General features: G+C 36.7%; 1 protein-coding gene across 1 annotated transcript in view; it reads left to right on the forward strand.

The window, feature by feature from the left end:
* Positions 1-13809, forward strand: part of MRPS35 (mitochondrial ribosomal protein S35) — a 44387-nt gene that overhangs the window by 25168 nt on the left and 5410 nt on the right. The window contains exons 6-7 of the mRNA XM_005902459.3: positions 660-769; positions 2473-2542. Coding sequence (XP_005902521.1) covers positions 660-769; positions 2473-2542 — 180 coding nt within the window. The remainder of the gene's footprint in view (positions 1-659; positions 770-2472; positions 2543-13809) is intronic.

Raw genomic sequence — 13809 nt, forward strand, 5'->3', positions numbered from 1 at the left:
CTGCCGTGAAGAACCCAATTTAATTCAGCATTTCCTAAATAGATTCAATAGAGAGAGCCTTTTTAATGAAGTAAATTTTTTTAAAACTCTTTTTAGCAGCTTGCGGGACTAGCATTTTGAGAGATGTTGAACTGAATCATTTCAAATATTTTGACCCCTCATGGTGCTTTATTCTGGCTTCCTTGAGATATCTGCAGCTCTTAAAATAAATGCCCCTAAACTGTTGCAGTGATATGGGTCTCATACTTGCATGGTAGGAGTCCTTAAAGCCTGTATGTTTCATCCATGTATTTTTATTAAAAAATTTTTTTTTCATCCATTTATTTTTAAAAACAGCTTTACTAACACTTATTGAGTTGAATTCTACTAGTTACTGCTACTCATAAGCACTGTAATTTTATCCAAGAGACATGTCATTAATTCTTTTAGGAAAGATACTTATGCCCAGAACGTTCAAAGAACTCCCAGTTTGCTCCCATTTTTTTTTTTTTTTTTTCCGTGAATAGGATCGGGCTTCATGATACTTGTGAATTGATAACTCTGTATACAAAGGCTTTTGAAAAGGTTTCTTTTTTAATGTTAGTATAGATAATATTGCCACTGTTTTTTTTCATTTAAAGTATATAATTTTTTTCAAAATTTTTTCATGTATTTTTAAGGTTAAACTTTCCAGTTTGAATTTAGATGATCATGCAAAGAAGAAACTTATTAAACTAGTGGGAGATCGATACTGCAAGAGCACAGATGTGCTTACCATCAAGACAGACAGGTAAAGAATAGTTCAGTGTATCATCACATGTGTTGCTTTATTGTCCTCCAGTCCCCTGGCAGGCCTGATATTAACCTCTTAGGTCAGAGAAGCTGTCTCATTCATTTTTTAATATCCTCACACTAGCCTCCTATTGATGTGATCTTTGTGTTCAAGGAGAGGCTTGTGTAGCTGAGTTAAATTATTGTTATTTTTAATATATTTGTGCATGTAAAACTCAGGGAAGATGTTAGAAGGAAACAAAGTATAATTTGCCAGTGATTAATGCTTAAACAGCTTTCTGCAAAATCAAAGTATAGAAATCTTATATTTTAAAATCAAGATTATTAAATGTAGAAATTTAATGTATCAGGGCACTTTTGTAAATAAGCACAATTTCAGTGCTAGCATAGAAGTTTGTAAAAGCAGTATTTATTGTATATGAATTTATAAATTAGATCATTTGAGGTAAAGCAAGGCTGTTGGTATGTTTTTGCTAAATGATTATTTTATTTCTAGAATTATACTTTGGTTGTTTCTAAATTAGGTCAAAATATAAAGAAAAGCAAATGGCAGATATCCTCTCTCTCTCCTTATCCTAGTTTCAAAGCATTGGGAGGTGTCAGTATCAATTAGTTTTTTTTTTTTAATTGAATGATAATTGTTTTACAATATTATATTGGTGTCTTATCATATATCAGCATGAACCAGCCATATCAGTTAGGTTTTATGTCTTGCTTCTTAGTGGTATAGAGAAGTGGCCTGACATTCAGAGGTAGCAACTATGGGGGTGGAAAAAGCTCAGGGAGAAATAGATTTGAAATATTAATACATTAATAATATGTTCTTGCTAGCTTCAGAGAACATAAAATAGCACTGTGTTTTTAGTCTTTGCAATTTAAAAAATACCTTTAAAATGTTACTGTTAAATAAATTTATATTAAAAAAAGTTAGAAATTCTTAAAAGTTTCTGATAATGTTGCTTTTTTCCCCTAAGTTTACAAGTGTCAGAGTATAAATATGTTTTACCATAACAACTGTGTAGAAAACTATTAAACCAAATACAAAATAAACAGGGTACAATTGAAGTCAACTGTCATATGATAGTTATGTTGAAAGAAATTAGAATTAATTACTTCCGTTTCTCTATTACTTTTGTAGCCTAAAAGCTAATGCCAGATCATATTCATGTAGATGTTTATCTAATATTGGGCCATTAGTTCCATTTTAAATATGACAGCATAAAAATACAGCATTGTAAAAAAAAAAATACAGCATTGTGTAGTGTAGCTCATTTTTAAAAGAATCAGCTCTGGGGAGATCAGGATGAACTTCTAGATTACCATCTGTCTCTGTATTCTTTAAAGAAACACAGCAGATATGTTCCTGTAGTTGCAGACTCGTAGCCCTGAGATCATGAAAGGCGCTTGGGTTTGACACAGTCATATTAAAAATAGTGTAAAGCTATTATCATATGTAAATAACTTTGTTAGTAATGAAAGCGAAGAGATCCTCTTAAATAAAAGTAAAAATAGCATCAGTTTTCAGTGTCCTCAAATCATAAAGTACATAGATAATTCTTATTCCAAGGACAGAATTTTCTTAAGGCAGATAGGGAATCCCTGAATATAAGTTATCCTTTGTATTTAGTATTTGTGTACTTTGCAAATTATTCTGTATACTGAAAGTTTACCATTTTGACTTCTGTCCTCTCTCTTTTAAAGGTGCCCTTTAAAGAGACAGAATTATGATTATGCAATGTATCTACTAACAGTTTTATACCATGAGTCTTGGGTAAGTGACTGTAGAATGAGTGTTTAATAATTTTGTCATTGTAATTTGAGAGATGTTAGCCTTTCAAAACAGTCTGTGTATCCAGCATTCAGTTGAGAGTTTAATGAACTGCTATTTAAGGTAAGGACATGTAAAATGTTTTAAGGTAACGTCTACTGATATTGAAAGTGAGGATCTTGAAATATATTATGCAGTCCATCTCAGGACCTTCAGAAATCAGATGACCAAAATGCCTTAAGTTCAGGTTCTGGCTTAGGCTAAAAAAATGAAAAATTTTTTATTTTTTTTTTAATTTGTTTGACTTTGGGTGAAAGTTGTCAAAGTTATGGAAGGGAGATCACATCTATATTACTTGAAACTACATAATTCATCCTGTTATTCAAGTAAACTACAAAACAAATCTCTAAAACTTTATAGAAAGTACGTTAAATGTTTATTAAAATTGTAGGTAACATGTAGTCTTTCATGTGAACTTTTCACTGGTATACATTAGGGGCAGTTAGGGCAGTTAATTATAGAAACAGTGTAAAAACAGTCTGGTATCTGATTTTGTTGAGTTGTATAAGTATGCATATAAGGAAGATTTTGCTATGTGTGAGCATCAACTCATTTAAAGTTGGTAACTAATATATTTAGGTAACTCACAGTTTTATATGCTTTTAAATTAAAATAATTTTAGATATGCACATAAATTTAACTTTTTGAAGCTTGCCCAGCATAGACATGGGACTTACTGCATTTCATGTTAGGAACTCATGAAAGAATGGAAGTAGGTGGAGAAAGTCACTCTCTTTAGATGTTCAAAGGACTTCATATGAAAAAAGAGATCTGTTTTTCATGACTTTTACGGATACAACAAAGTAGAAACGATAATGATTTATTTACTGAGTGAAAGCTCTGTACAGGATTCATCTGAAGATGGAGTGGGCTGCTTTCATAGGTAGAAAATGTTTCATCCACTGGTTGCTTATTGCGTGTGTGGGTGTAGGGGTGTGTGTATCACTCAGTTGTGTCGAACTCTGCAAACTGTAGCCCACCAGGCTCTGTCTGTGGGATTTTTCAGTCAAGAATACTGGAGTGGGTTGCTTCCTTCTCTAGGAGTGGTTGCTTAGTGGGGATATAGTAAAAGGAACATACTCTTCAGATGTTAGTTGCATTAGATGGTCTTTGGAGTCTCCTTTCATCTCTGTGTAATTCTGTGAACACATACAGCTACTCTTATTGCAGAGTTCATTGATGTTAATCATAAAACAGCACAAGAGGGTGAGTGAAAAATAAAAAATAAAATAAAACTTTGTTGCAAATTTAGTAAAAGGACAAAAAGTAGCTGGTAGCTCTTTGCTTTTGAGCTGTTCTAATTACAGTTCATCTTGTTTTCTAGTTCCTGGCTTCAGGAACATTATAATAGCAGTTAATCTGTTTCCTGTCAACTGATTATATAAATACATTTGGCTTGAGATAATTAAGTTCCCTTTTGAACCAACAACATGGCTGAATTAGCTTCAGCTCTATGGCCACCACTTAAAGAGTTAATACCAAACAATAAAAGCTGACCAGTTTTGAGTCTCTTATTTTGCCAGCAGTCTGTAAAATGAATTTGCCCCAAAGGAAATGACAGGCATAAATAAATTCAGTTAAAGTTGACTTACTGGATTCTTTCTGTGGTTCCATGACATAAAATCCAAACAAATTTGTATTCTGGATTCACGCAAGGAGCTTTTGATCTTAATGCTAATTACTTTGATGGCAGAATAACTACCCACATACAACTGTCCTAAACAGATATAATTAAATAAATCCTATATTAAACTTGGCTCTTGATCCTTTCTAAACAAGTACCATCAGTGAAGAAGCTTTAAGAGAATGCAGATGAGCCGTGAAATTTTGCAGAGCTGGTGGAACAGAATTTTTATTGAATTGAAACTTTTTTTTCCTTCACCAGCATGGAATTCATACTTGAAATTGATGTTACCACCTGGTATTTAATCAAATATTTAGAGAGCCCCTTTTAATCCATTCCTTTATTTTTAAGGCTAGTTTCAGAGCATTTAATACCTAAAAGCTAAGCTCCATGGAGGTTACCTCTAAGTAGCATTGAGAGAAAGTAGTTGGTATTTTTATGTAACATGGTACTGAAACTTCTCCAAAAAGGTATTTATCTAGACTTCAGTAAAAGGAAGTTACTGTTGTGTGCTATTCAAAACAGTTAACTGTATAGAAGTATCAAAGTAGAACTTGTTGCTCTAAAACAGTAAAATGGGTTTATTGAGGAACAGCACAGAATTACCATTTGGGAAATGTAATCTGTGGTGAACCATAGGTAAGTCCAAGGGGCTTCCCAGGTGGTGCTAGTGATAAAGAACCCGCCTGCCAGGGCCGGAGACTTAAAGGACACAGATTCTATCCCTGGGTTGGGAAAATCCCCTGGAGAAGGACATGGCAACCCATTCCAGGAATCTTGCCTGGAGAATTCCATGGACAGAGGAGCCTGGTGGTCCATAGGGTCACAAAGAGTTGGACATGACTGAGTGACTTCACACACATAAGTCCAAAGACAAAGGGGAGCATGCTTTTATAGGGAAAAGGAGAGAGTTGAGAGGGGGCTGTTCTAAATGAAAGTCCTAGGGAGGAAAGTAGGAGTTTGGGGTGGTGGTAACTTTTTTCATTTATGGAGCTGAGAGGTTTCTCATTGCCTGGGCTCTTGCTGTGCAGAGTTCTGCTTCCAGCGAGGCATGTCGGTGAAGGTCACTGCATGCAAATAATGGAGTGTGAGAATATGTGAGAACTCCCTCTACAAGCCATTCCCAACTCTAATTTTAATGGAGGTTTTCTGTATTAATTTTTGTATTCAAAAAGCATAGACTTCAGGCACAGAGTCTTAGTAATGCTTCAAAGAATGACTATTGCATGCTAAGGTGATGAGAAACAGAAATACATTAAATCATTTATCCTTAAGCAGTTCAAAGAAAGAAAGAGACTTGTAGAAATTTGGGTTAATATTTCAGTATTACACGTTGTTAGCATAGAAGTGAATTAACTTTTAATCTTTAGAACCATTCAAATTTGAATTTGAATCTCATTTCTTGTTACTTGACTCAGTGGGTAAAGAATCCATCTGTGATGCAGGAGACTTGAGTTCAGGTCCTGAGTTGGGAAGATCCCCTAGAGGAGGGCAGGGCAACCCACCCTAGTAGTCTTGTCAGGAGAATCCCATGGACAAGAGGAGCCTGGCAGGTTACCGTTCATGGGGTTAAAAAGAGACAGACACAGCTGAAGCAACTGAGCACACGCTCACGAACCTGCTACCTGTGTAGCCTTGGCCAGCCATTTAATGTTTGAGGCTCAGATTTCTTTGAGGGGCTTTTGGATGGATCAGGGAGAATTTACGTGAAATGTCTGGTGAATAGTGGGTGCTCATTAAATGGTGGCTATTATTATTGCCGTTAACTACTAGAATGAAGGAAGATGTATTTTAGAATTTCAGATTCATTCATTCCCAGTTTCTGTGCATAGCTCACATTTAACTTGACAAAGACTTTATACAGATGAAGTCAGATCTATGTCCTATTGTATTTGAATTTTTAGAACTTGTATCTGACTCAGGTTCTGACACAACTGATAATAACAAAAGCTTCCTAAATGTTAACTTTGTTGCATGTTATTCTTAAAACCTTCCACAAGTGATTTGGTTAAGAAATGATTGAATGAAGCATTTTACAAAGTGACTTGCACAAAAGATAGACTTGCTTCAGAAAATGTAGATATCTAAAACTAGATTGAAAGGGTTCTTGAATGATTTTGATACTTAATTACTCAAGATTGCCTTTTAAAATTTGAATTTTGGACTGTCTTATTTGGACTGCATGATCATCTTGTTGCCAGTCAGGAATGTATCTAGGTTTGTAACAAAGTGGTTCTGAAAAGTCACATAACAAAATGGATAAAAGGGATAATTTTACAAAGAGTTTATTTTTAAAGGGGACTTTAAGTATTTCTGGGAAAAGGGCTTCCCTGGTGGCTTAGAGGTTAAAGCGTCTGTCTGCAATGCGGAGACCCCGGTTCGATCCCTGGGTCAGGAACATCCTGGCTACCCACTCCAGTATTCTTGCCTGGAGAGTCCCATGGAGGAAGGAGCCTGGTAGGCTACAGTCCACAGGGTTGCAAAGAGTTGGACACGGCTGAGCTACTTCACTTTCACTTTCTGGTAAAAATAATGAATCCTTTTGCAGAGCGATAATCGCCATTTAATCTGGTGGTTGATGAATTCATTGTGATCTTTCATGTGTTTTCACGTACATATACATTTCCAGGTTATATTAGAGAGAATGCTTGAACAATATCTGTTTGCTTTTCTTAGCATTCATCAATGATTTTGTTCTTGTTTAAAAGTGGTGGGTATCAGTCAGATGATCAAAATGAATGAGCCTCTGCTTTTAAGTAGCTTTATTTCTAGAAGGATTTGGTGGTTAGTGTAGTCTGTTCCACCAGGTAAGGGAGGTTGACACATAGCGCTGTGAGAGGTGCAGACAAAAATCAACTCTCCCTTGAAGCTTCACAGAAGTGGTGACTGGTCTTAGAAGATGAGTAGGAGTGTGCCGTGGAGAAGTGGGTGAAGGACTCTCTAGGTCTGGTGGGTTTAGAGAGCAGGCAGAAGTTTGGTGTGGCCAGGGTGTATGACCAACAGGCAGACGAAGGAGATGAGACTGAAAAATCATTCTGAGCCAGGCTGTGAGCAGGCCGTAGGGCTTATTGAATGAGTGTAGATTTGTATCCAGAGGGCAGTAATGACTGATGTAGTAGCATTGGTAGCGGTGGGGATGGGGGGGATCCTTCCCAGGTAACCCAGTGGTAAAGAATCCACTTGCCAAGCAGGAGACGTGGGTTTGATCCCTGGGTCAGGAAGATCCCCTGCAGGAGGGCATGGCAGCCGACTCCAGTATTCTTGCCTGGAGAATTCCATGGACAGAGGAACCTGGTGGATTATAGTCCATGGGGTCGGAAAGAATCGGACACAACTGAGTGTGAGCATGCACCGTAGCATTTTACTTGATGTTTGAAAAGGCACCTCTTTCACTGTTGTAGTGTTTATGAAAGAGTAAACCATTTTCACAGCAACTGTCAAGTGTGCTTTCAATAAGACGAACTGTTTATTAATTGATGGGCACATGCATGTTTAGTTGCCTGTATGCTTGGTGTTGTTGGATATGGAGATTAATACCTAAGGAGAAAACACTATCCTTTGAGGAATACTAGTGGAAGCAAGTTGGTTTAGTAATAAATACTATAATATTTAACAATAAAATAAAAGTGTTATAAAGGTTATATAATTTACTGTTCAGTTTTTATTTTTCTCTGCTTATTTATTGTATATCCTTCAGGGCTTTGATAGGTGCTCCAGCAATATGTCAACTTCCACCATCATACATAGTTAATAAACACTTTTTTTCTTGTGATGAGGAACTTCTAAGATCTACTCTCCTAGCAACTTTCAAGTTTTAACTGTGGTCACCAGCAGGCTGTACATTATATTCCTGTGACGTATTTATTTTATAACTAAAAGTTCGTACTTTTTGATCACCTTCAATCATTTTGCCACCCTAAGCCTCTGGCAACCAGCTATTACTCTCTGCTTCTGTGAGGTTTTTTGTTGTTTTTCTTTTAGATTCCCACACATAAGTGAGATCTTACAGTATTTGTCTATCTCTGACTTATTTCACTTAGCATAATGCCCACAGGGTTCATCCATGTTGTCGAAAATGGCAGAATTCCCTTTTTTATGGCTAAATGATAGTCCATCACATATGTACACACCACTTACAGCTCAGATAGTAAAGAATCTGCCTGTAATGTAGGAGACCCAAGCTCGATCCAAGAAGAAGGAAATGGCAACTCACTCCAGTATTCTTGCCTGGAGAATCCCATGGACAGAGGAGCCTGGTGGGCTACAGTCCTTGGGATTGCAAAGAGTCGGACACGACTGAGCGACTGTGACTGACTATTCTTTATCCTTTCATCCATTCACGGACACTTAGGTTGTTTTCATGCCTTGGCTATTATAAATAATCCTGCAGTGAACAGGTGCAAATATCTTTTCGAGTTCGAGTTTTCATTTCCTTCAGCTAAATACCCAGAAGTGAAACTGTTAGATCATATGATAGTTCTGTTTTTAGTTTTTTGAGGAATCTTCATACTGTTTTCCATAGTGGCCACACCAGTTTACATTCTCACCTACACTTGTTAATGTCTCTTTGGTAATAACCATTCTAACAGGTTTGTGAGGTTGTACCATTGATTAGTGATGTTAAACACCTTTTCAGGTGGCTCTTGGCCATCTGTATGTCTGTCTTGGAAAAATGTCTGTTCAGATCCTCTGCCTATTTTTTAATTAGATTGTTTCTTTTTTTTGCTGTTGGGTTGCATGAGTTCTTTATATATTTTGGAAATTAATTCTTTTCAGATATATTTGTGCCTCTTATTTGTCTGACTACATTGCATAGACAGCAAGTTACACTATCTTACTATCTTGAGTACAAAAGTTGCCTTAGTCCATGTTCCATGGATTGACAGCTATTGAAACATTGTGTATTCTTTTGGATATCCAAAACAGACATTTGAAGTAGTTTTTCATCTTAAAAAAGTAAAGTGACAGAGTTACAAACAAATTCATTTTTCAGTAATATAAAATGTAGCATACTTGTTAAATGTTAGCAATAATTTTTTACTGGTATAGCTTTTTAATGATCTATTAATAAGATTATTAATAATCAACAATCAATAATTATGCCCAAAGTTTAAGAAATGTGTTTGAAACAGTTTGAGGTACTTAATTTTCATGGATGTATGATTTGGGCTATATGTTGATCAGGTTTGTTTTTCATTTGACTATGTGGTCTTTTTCCAAATATTTAAAGAAAATGTGTTGTAATTCTATATTATTTTAGAAGTTATCTACAAAATTTATCTATTACAACCTCTTCATTATATAACCTTTATACTTTCTTCATTCCCCTGAGAAATTAAGACTTAAAGGAGAGATCAAGTATTTTGCCCAAGGCCACATAGTTTGTGAACCCAAGAAACTCAGACTTGAACTGCAGCTTCAGAGTTTCACATTCTTTTCATGGTATCATATTACTTAGTTTTATTCAACTTCCATGGTAAAATATTAGGAAACAAAAGAGATGAAATCAAACCTGAACTTTAGCTGCTAGTTCTTAAAACTTAACTTTTAATTGAAAATTTATCTGTCTCCATAACTGATTTTCAGCTGGGGCTTTCATCAAACTCACCTGTTAAGCTTTTCTAAGTTACAGATAACTTAGATCTTGCAGAGTCAAAATCTCCAGAGGAGACACCCAGATGTATTTTATTCTAAAGGCTCTGTTGCTGAGCTCTTGATTGGGAATAACTTCCCCAGTCTGAATTTTGTTAGTAAAGAAACTTATTAGAAGGTTTGATATATCTCTTCCAAGACAGTTTTTGGGGACTTCCAGGTGGTCCAGTGGTTAAGACTTTGCCTTCCAGTGGAGGAGGTATGGTTCAGTCCCTGGTCAGGAAGCTAAGCTCACAGGTGCCTTGTGGCCAAAAAACCAAAACAAGAAATAGAAGCAATATTGTAACAAACTCAATAGAGATTTTTAAAGTGGTCCACATTAAAAAAAAAAACTTTAAACAAGAAAAAAAGACAGTTTTTGTACATGTATCTAGTGTTAGCCCTGGGGGTGTGATATGGGCATTAAAATGAAAGGGGCAAGAAAAAAGAAGGATTTGTGTATCATACATACATAGAATGTTTTTTTTTCACTTAATGTGGTAGGCAGTATGCAGCTGTTCTTGAGTAGGATGATGATACAGTAAAGTGATACGTCTCATATCTCTTTGCCTTCAGGCAATACTTCATTTTATATCTGATGCTCAGGAGCCTATCATATACTTAAAGGCCATTAAGAAAAATTTCCATTCAGTGGCTGAAGTCATGAACCTTGAAAATTACACTTTTTTCTTCCCTCCCTATCTCCCCTGATAAGTCACCAGATCTTTTAAGTTCTAGCTTTTAAACATCTGTTAAAACTATTTTCTCTTCTTTATTCCTACTGCTATTGTCCTGTATGGGTCTTTGTCAGAATAACTATAATAGCCTTATTGATTTTCCTGTCTTATCTATCTTCCATATTGCTACTAAGTAATTGTTCTAAAAATCAAATCTGTTATATCATATCCCTTTATAAAGTCCTTCAGTGGTTTCCCATTATGTGGAATAAAATCTAAACTCCTTAGTATGTCTATTTACAGCAATTTACCACTTCATTTCATCAAGAGCCTCTTGATGAAAGTGAGAGAGGAGAGTGAAAAAGTTGGCTTAAAACTCAACATTCCGAAAACTAAGATCATGGCATCTGGTCCCATCATTTCATGGCAAATAGATGGGGAAACATGAGAGACTTTATTTGGGGGGTCCAAAATCACTGCAGTTGGTAACTGAAGCCATGAAATTAAAAGACGCTTTCTCCTTGGAAGAAAAGTTATGACCAACCTAGACAGCATATTAGAAAGCAGAGATATTACTTTGCTAACAAAGGTCCATCTAGTCAAAGCTATGGTTTTTTCAATATTCGTGTATGGATGTGAGAGTTGGACTATAAAGAAAGCTAAGTGCCAAAGAAGTGATGCTTTTGAACTGTGGTGCTGAAGAAAACTCTTGAGAGTCCCTTGGACAGCAAGGAGATCCAGCCAGTCCATCCTAAAGGAAATCAGTCCTGAATATGTGTTGAAAGGACTGATGCTGAAGCTGAAACTCTGATACTCTGATCACCTGATGGTGAAGGCCTGACTCATTTGAAAAGACCCTGATGCTGGGAAAGATTGAAGGCGGGAGAAGGGGACAATAGAGGATGAGATGGTTGGATGACATCACTGACTCAATGGACATGAGTTTGAGTAAATTCTGGGAGTTGGTGATGGACAGGGAAGTCTGGCATGCTGCAATCCATGGGGTCGCAAAGAGTCGAACACAACTGAGGGACTGAACTGAACTGAACTGAACCGAACCACTTCATTGGGCTTCCCTGTGGCTCAAATGGTAAAGAATCTGGCCTGCAATTCAGGAGACCTGGGTTCAATCCCTGAGTGGGGAAGATCCCCTGGAGAAGGGAATGGCAACCCACTCCAGTATTCTTGCCTGAAGAATTCCATGGACAGAGGTGCCTAGTAGGCTACAGTCCTTGGGGTTACAGAGAGTCAGAAACAGACTAAGCGACTAACCACCACCTCATTACCAGCTGCTCAGGAAATGTAGGTTATATACCCTGTAACTTAATGAACAGAATATGTTCTTCCATAACTTTGCATGCATGTACTGTTCTCTTTGCTTATAATACCTTTTCAAATTGATCAGCCTTGCAACTTCATATGAATCCTCTAATAAACCTCACATGTGACCTCTCTTAGACGTCTCCTCGCTTCCTTTTCCCTTCCTCCTTCCACCAGTTAACCTTCCTCTCATTGTGTTTATGGTTATTGCCTGTATGCATGTCTGCCAAGCTCGATTAGACTGTGCGGTCACTGAGGACAGGACAGTGTATTTCATTCATCTTTATATTCCCAGCATCTAATACAGTGTCTGTCTGGCATATTAGCTTTCAGTACATTTTTAAAAAACTGATCTGATTTGAATTGAATTCTTTGACATAACTCAGTTAAAAGTTTAGGTTTGGTAACTAAAATAGTTGTCAGTAACTCTTTAATCCATTACAGATATTTAACCTATTCCTATTTTTTATAATTTTTGAGTAACTTGGATTTTTTTTAATAGTAAAACTGTTTTCCGTTCTCTAGCACAATGCCTTACTTGTAATCATGAGAAGTGGAATATTACAGTGATTCATGTCCTAGGCAAAGGGAGTTATAAATAAGATGGTAGAAGGTGACATATTTGTGTGTTTAGTGAAACAGATGCTTCATTGCCTTCTGTTACATTGGAATTCACTGACCAGTGCATGAAGTAGCTATTGTGTTTTTCTTTGTATTGAATTCATGCTTACAATGAGAAGAAACATCATAGATTGAAATAAATTATTATTTTGTGTTTTTTTTTTACCATGTTTCTATGTTCCTTGCAACATGTTCTACCGCTGAGAAACGGTATGATTTGAGACAGATTATTTAATTGCTCTGGGTTTCAATTTCCCATTCTGTAAAACAGATATGAATAGTACTACCTCATAGGGTTGCTGTGGAAGTTAAATGAACCAATATATGTAAGGTGCTTTCTCATCCCATGCCACTTTCCTCACCTTGGCCTTCATTCAGCCCTGAACGTACTAAGCTTGTTCCTGCCTCCAGCCTTTATGGATACTCTTTCCTGTGCTGGGATCACAGCCTTCATCTGACAGCTCCCACTCAGCTCAACATTCCATATACTAGGCTGGCAGTTCCAGGAGAGCACAGTGCCTGGGACAGTAGTTGCATAACAAATGTGTACTGAGTGAATGAATGATAGAGCTGATATGTGGACAAGAGAACAGGATCACGTGGAATAGAAGGTTGCTTCCTCTAGGAATGTAATCAGAGCAGGTTCCCTTGTGGTAGGCAAGGAAGAAAAGAGACCATATATACGTATATGTATTGTATACATACCTAAGTCAGATGGTGAAATGGTAAATGTTTAGTACTTGAGGTATTAAAATTGAAGTCTACAAACTAATCAGACTCTGCCTAAATGATGATCAGTTTGAGCTTACATTGGTTATTTTTAGGTGCCCTCCCCCAACAATTTGAATATCTGTTGTTTACGCTTTAAAATTAATACATGCCAACTACTCTTCGAAAAAAAAGAAATTCTTTACAATTGCACACTTCAATCCTGGGTGTAATTTCAGAAGCAATAAAAATTTGGCAGTGAATTACAGCTCAGGGTACAAGATTATATATGAAAGGTAATCATAGCTTTGCTTTTAAAAAATGAATTTAGAAGGACATGCACCGCTATCAACAGTATTGATTGATTTTCTTCAAACGTCTGAAGTGTCTAGTAATTTGCATGACAGATATTACGTGTGAAAGACCTGTGCTGTGCTTAGTTGCTCAGTCGTGTCCCACTCTTTGAGACCCCATGGACTGTAGCCCACCAGGCTCCTCAGTCCCTAGGGATTCTCCAGAATCCCTAGATTCTGGAATACTGGAGTGGGTTACCATGCCTTCCTCCAGAGAGTCTTCCCAACCCAGGAATCGAATCCATGTCTCCCGCATTGCATGCGGATTCTTTTACC

The sequence above is a fragment of the Bos mutus genome, chromosome 5 (assembly GCF_027580195.1).
Source record: "Bos mutus isolate GX-2022 chromosome 5, NWIPB_WYAK_1.1, whole genome shotgun sequence".
NCBI lineage: Eukaryota > Metazoa > Chordata > Mammalia > Artiodactyla > Bovidae > Bos > Bos mutus.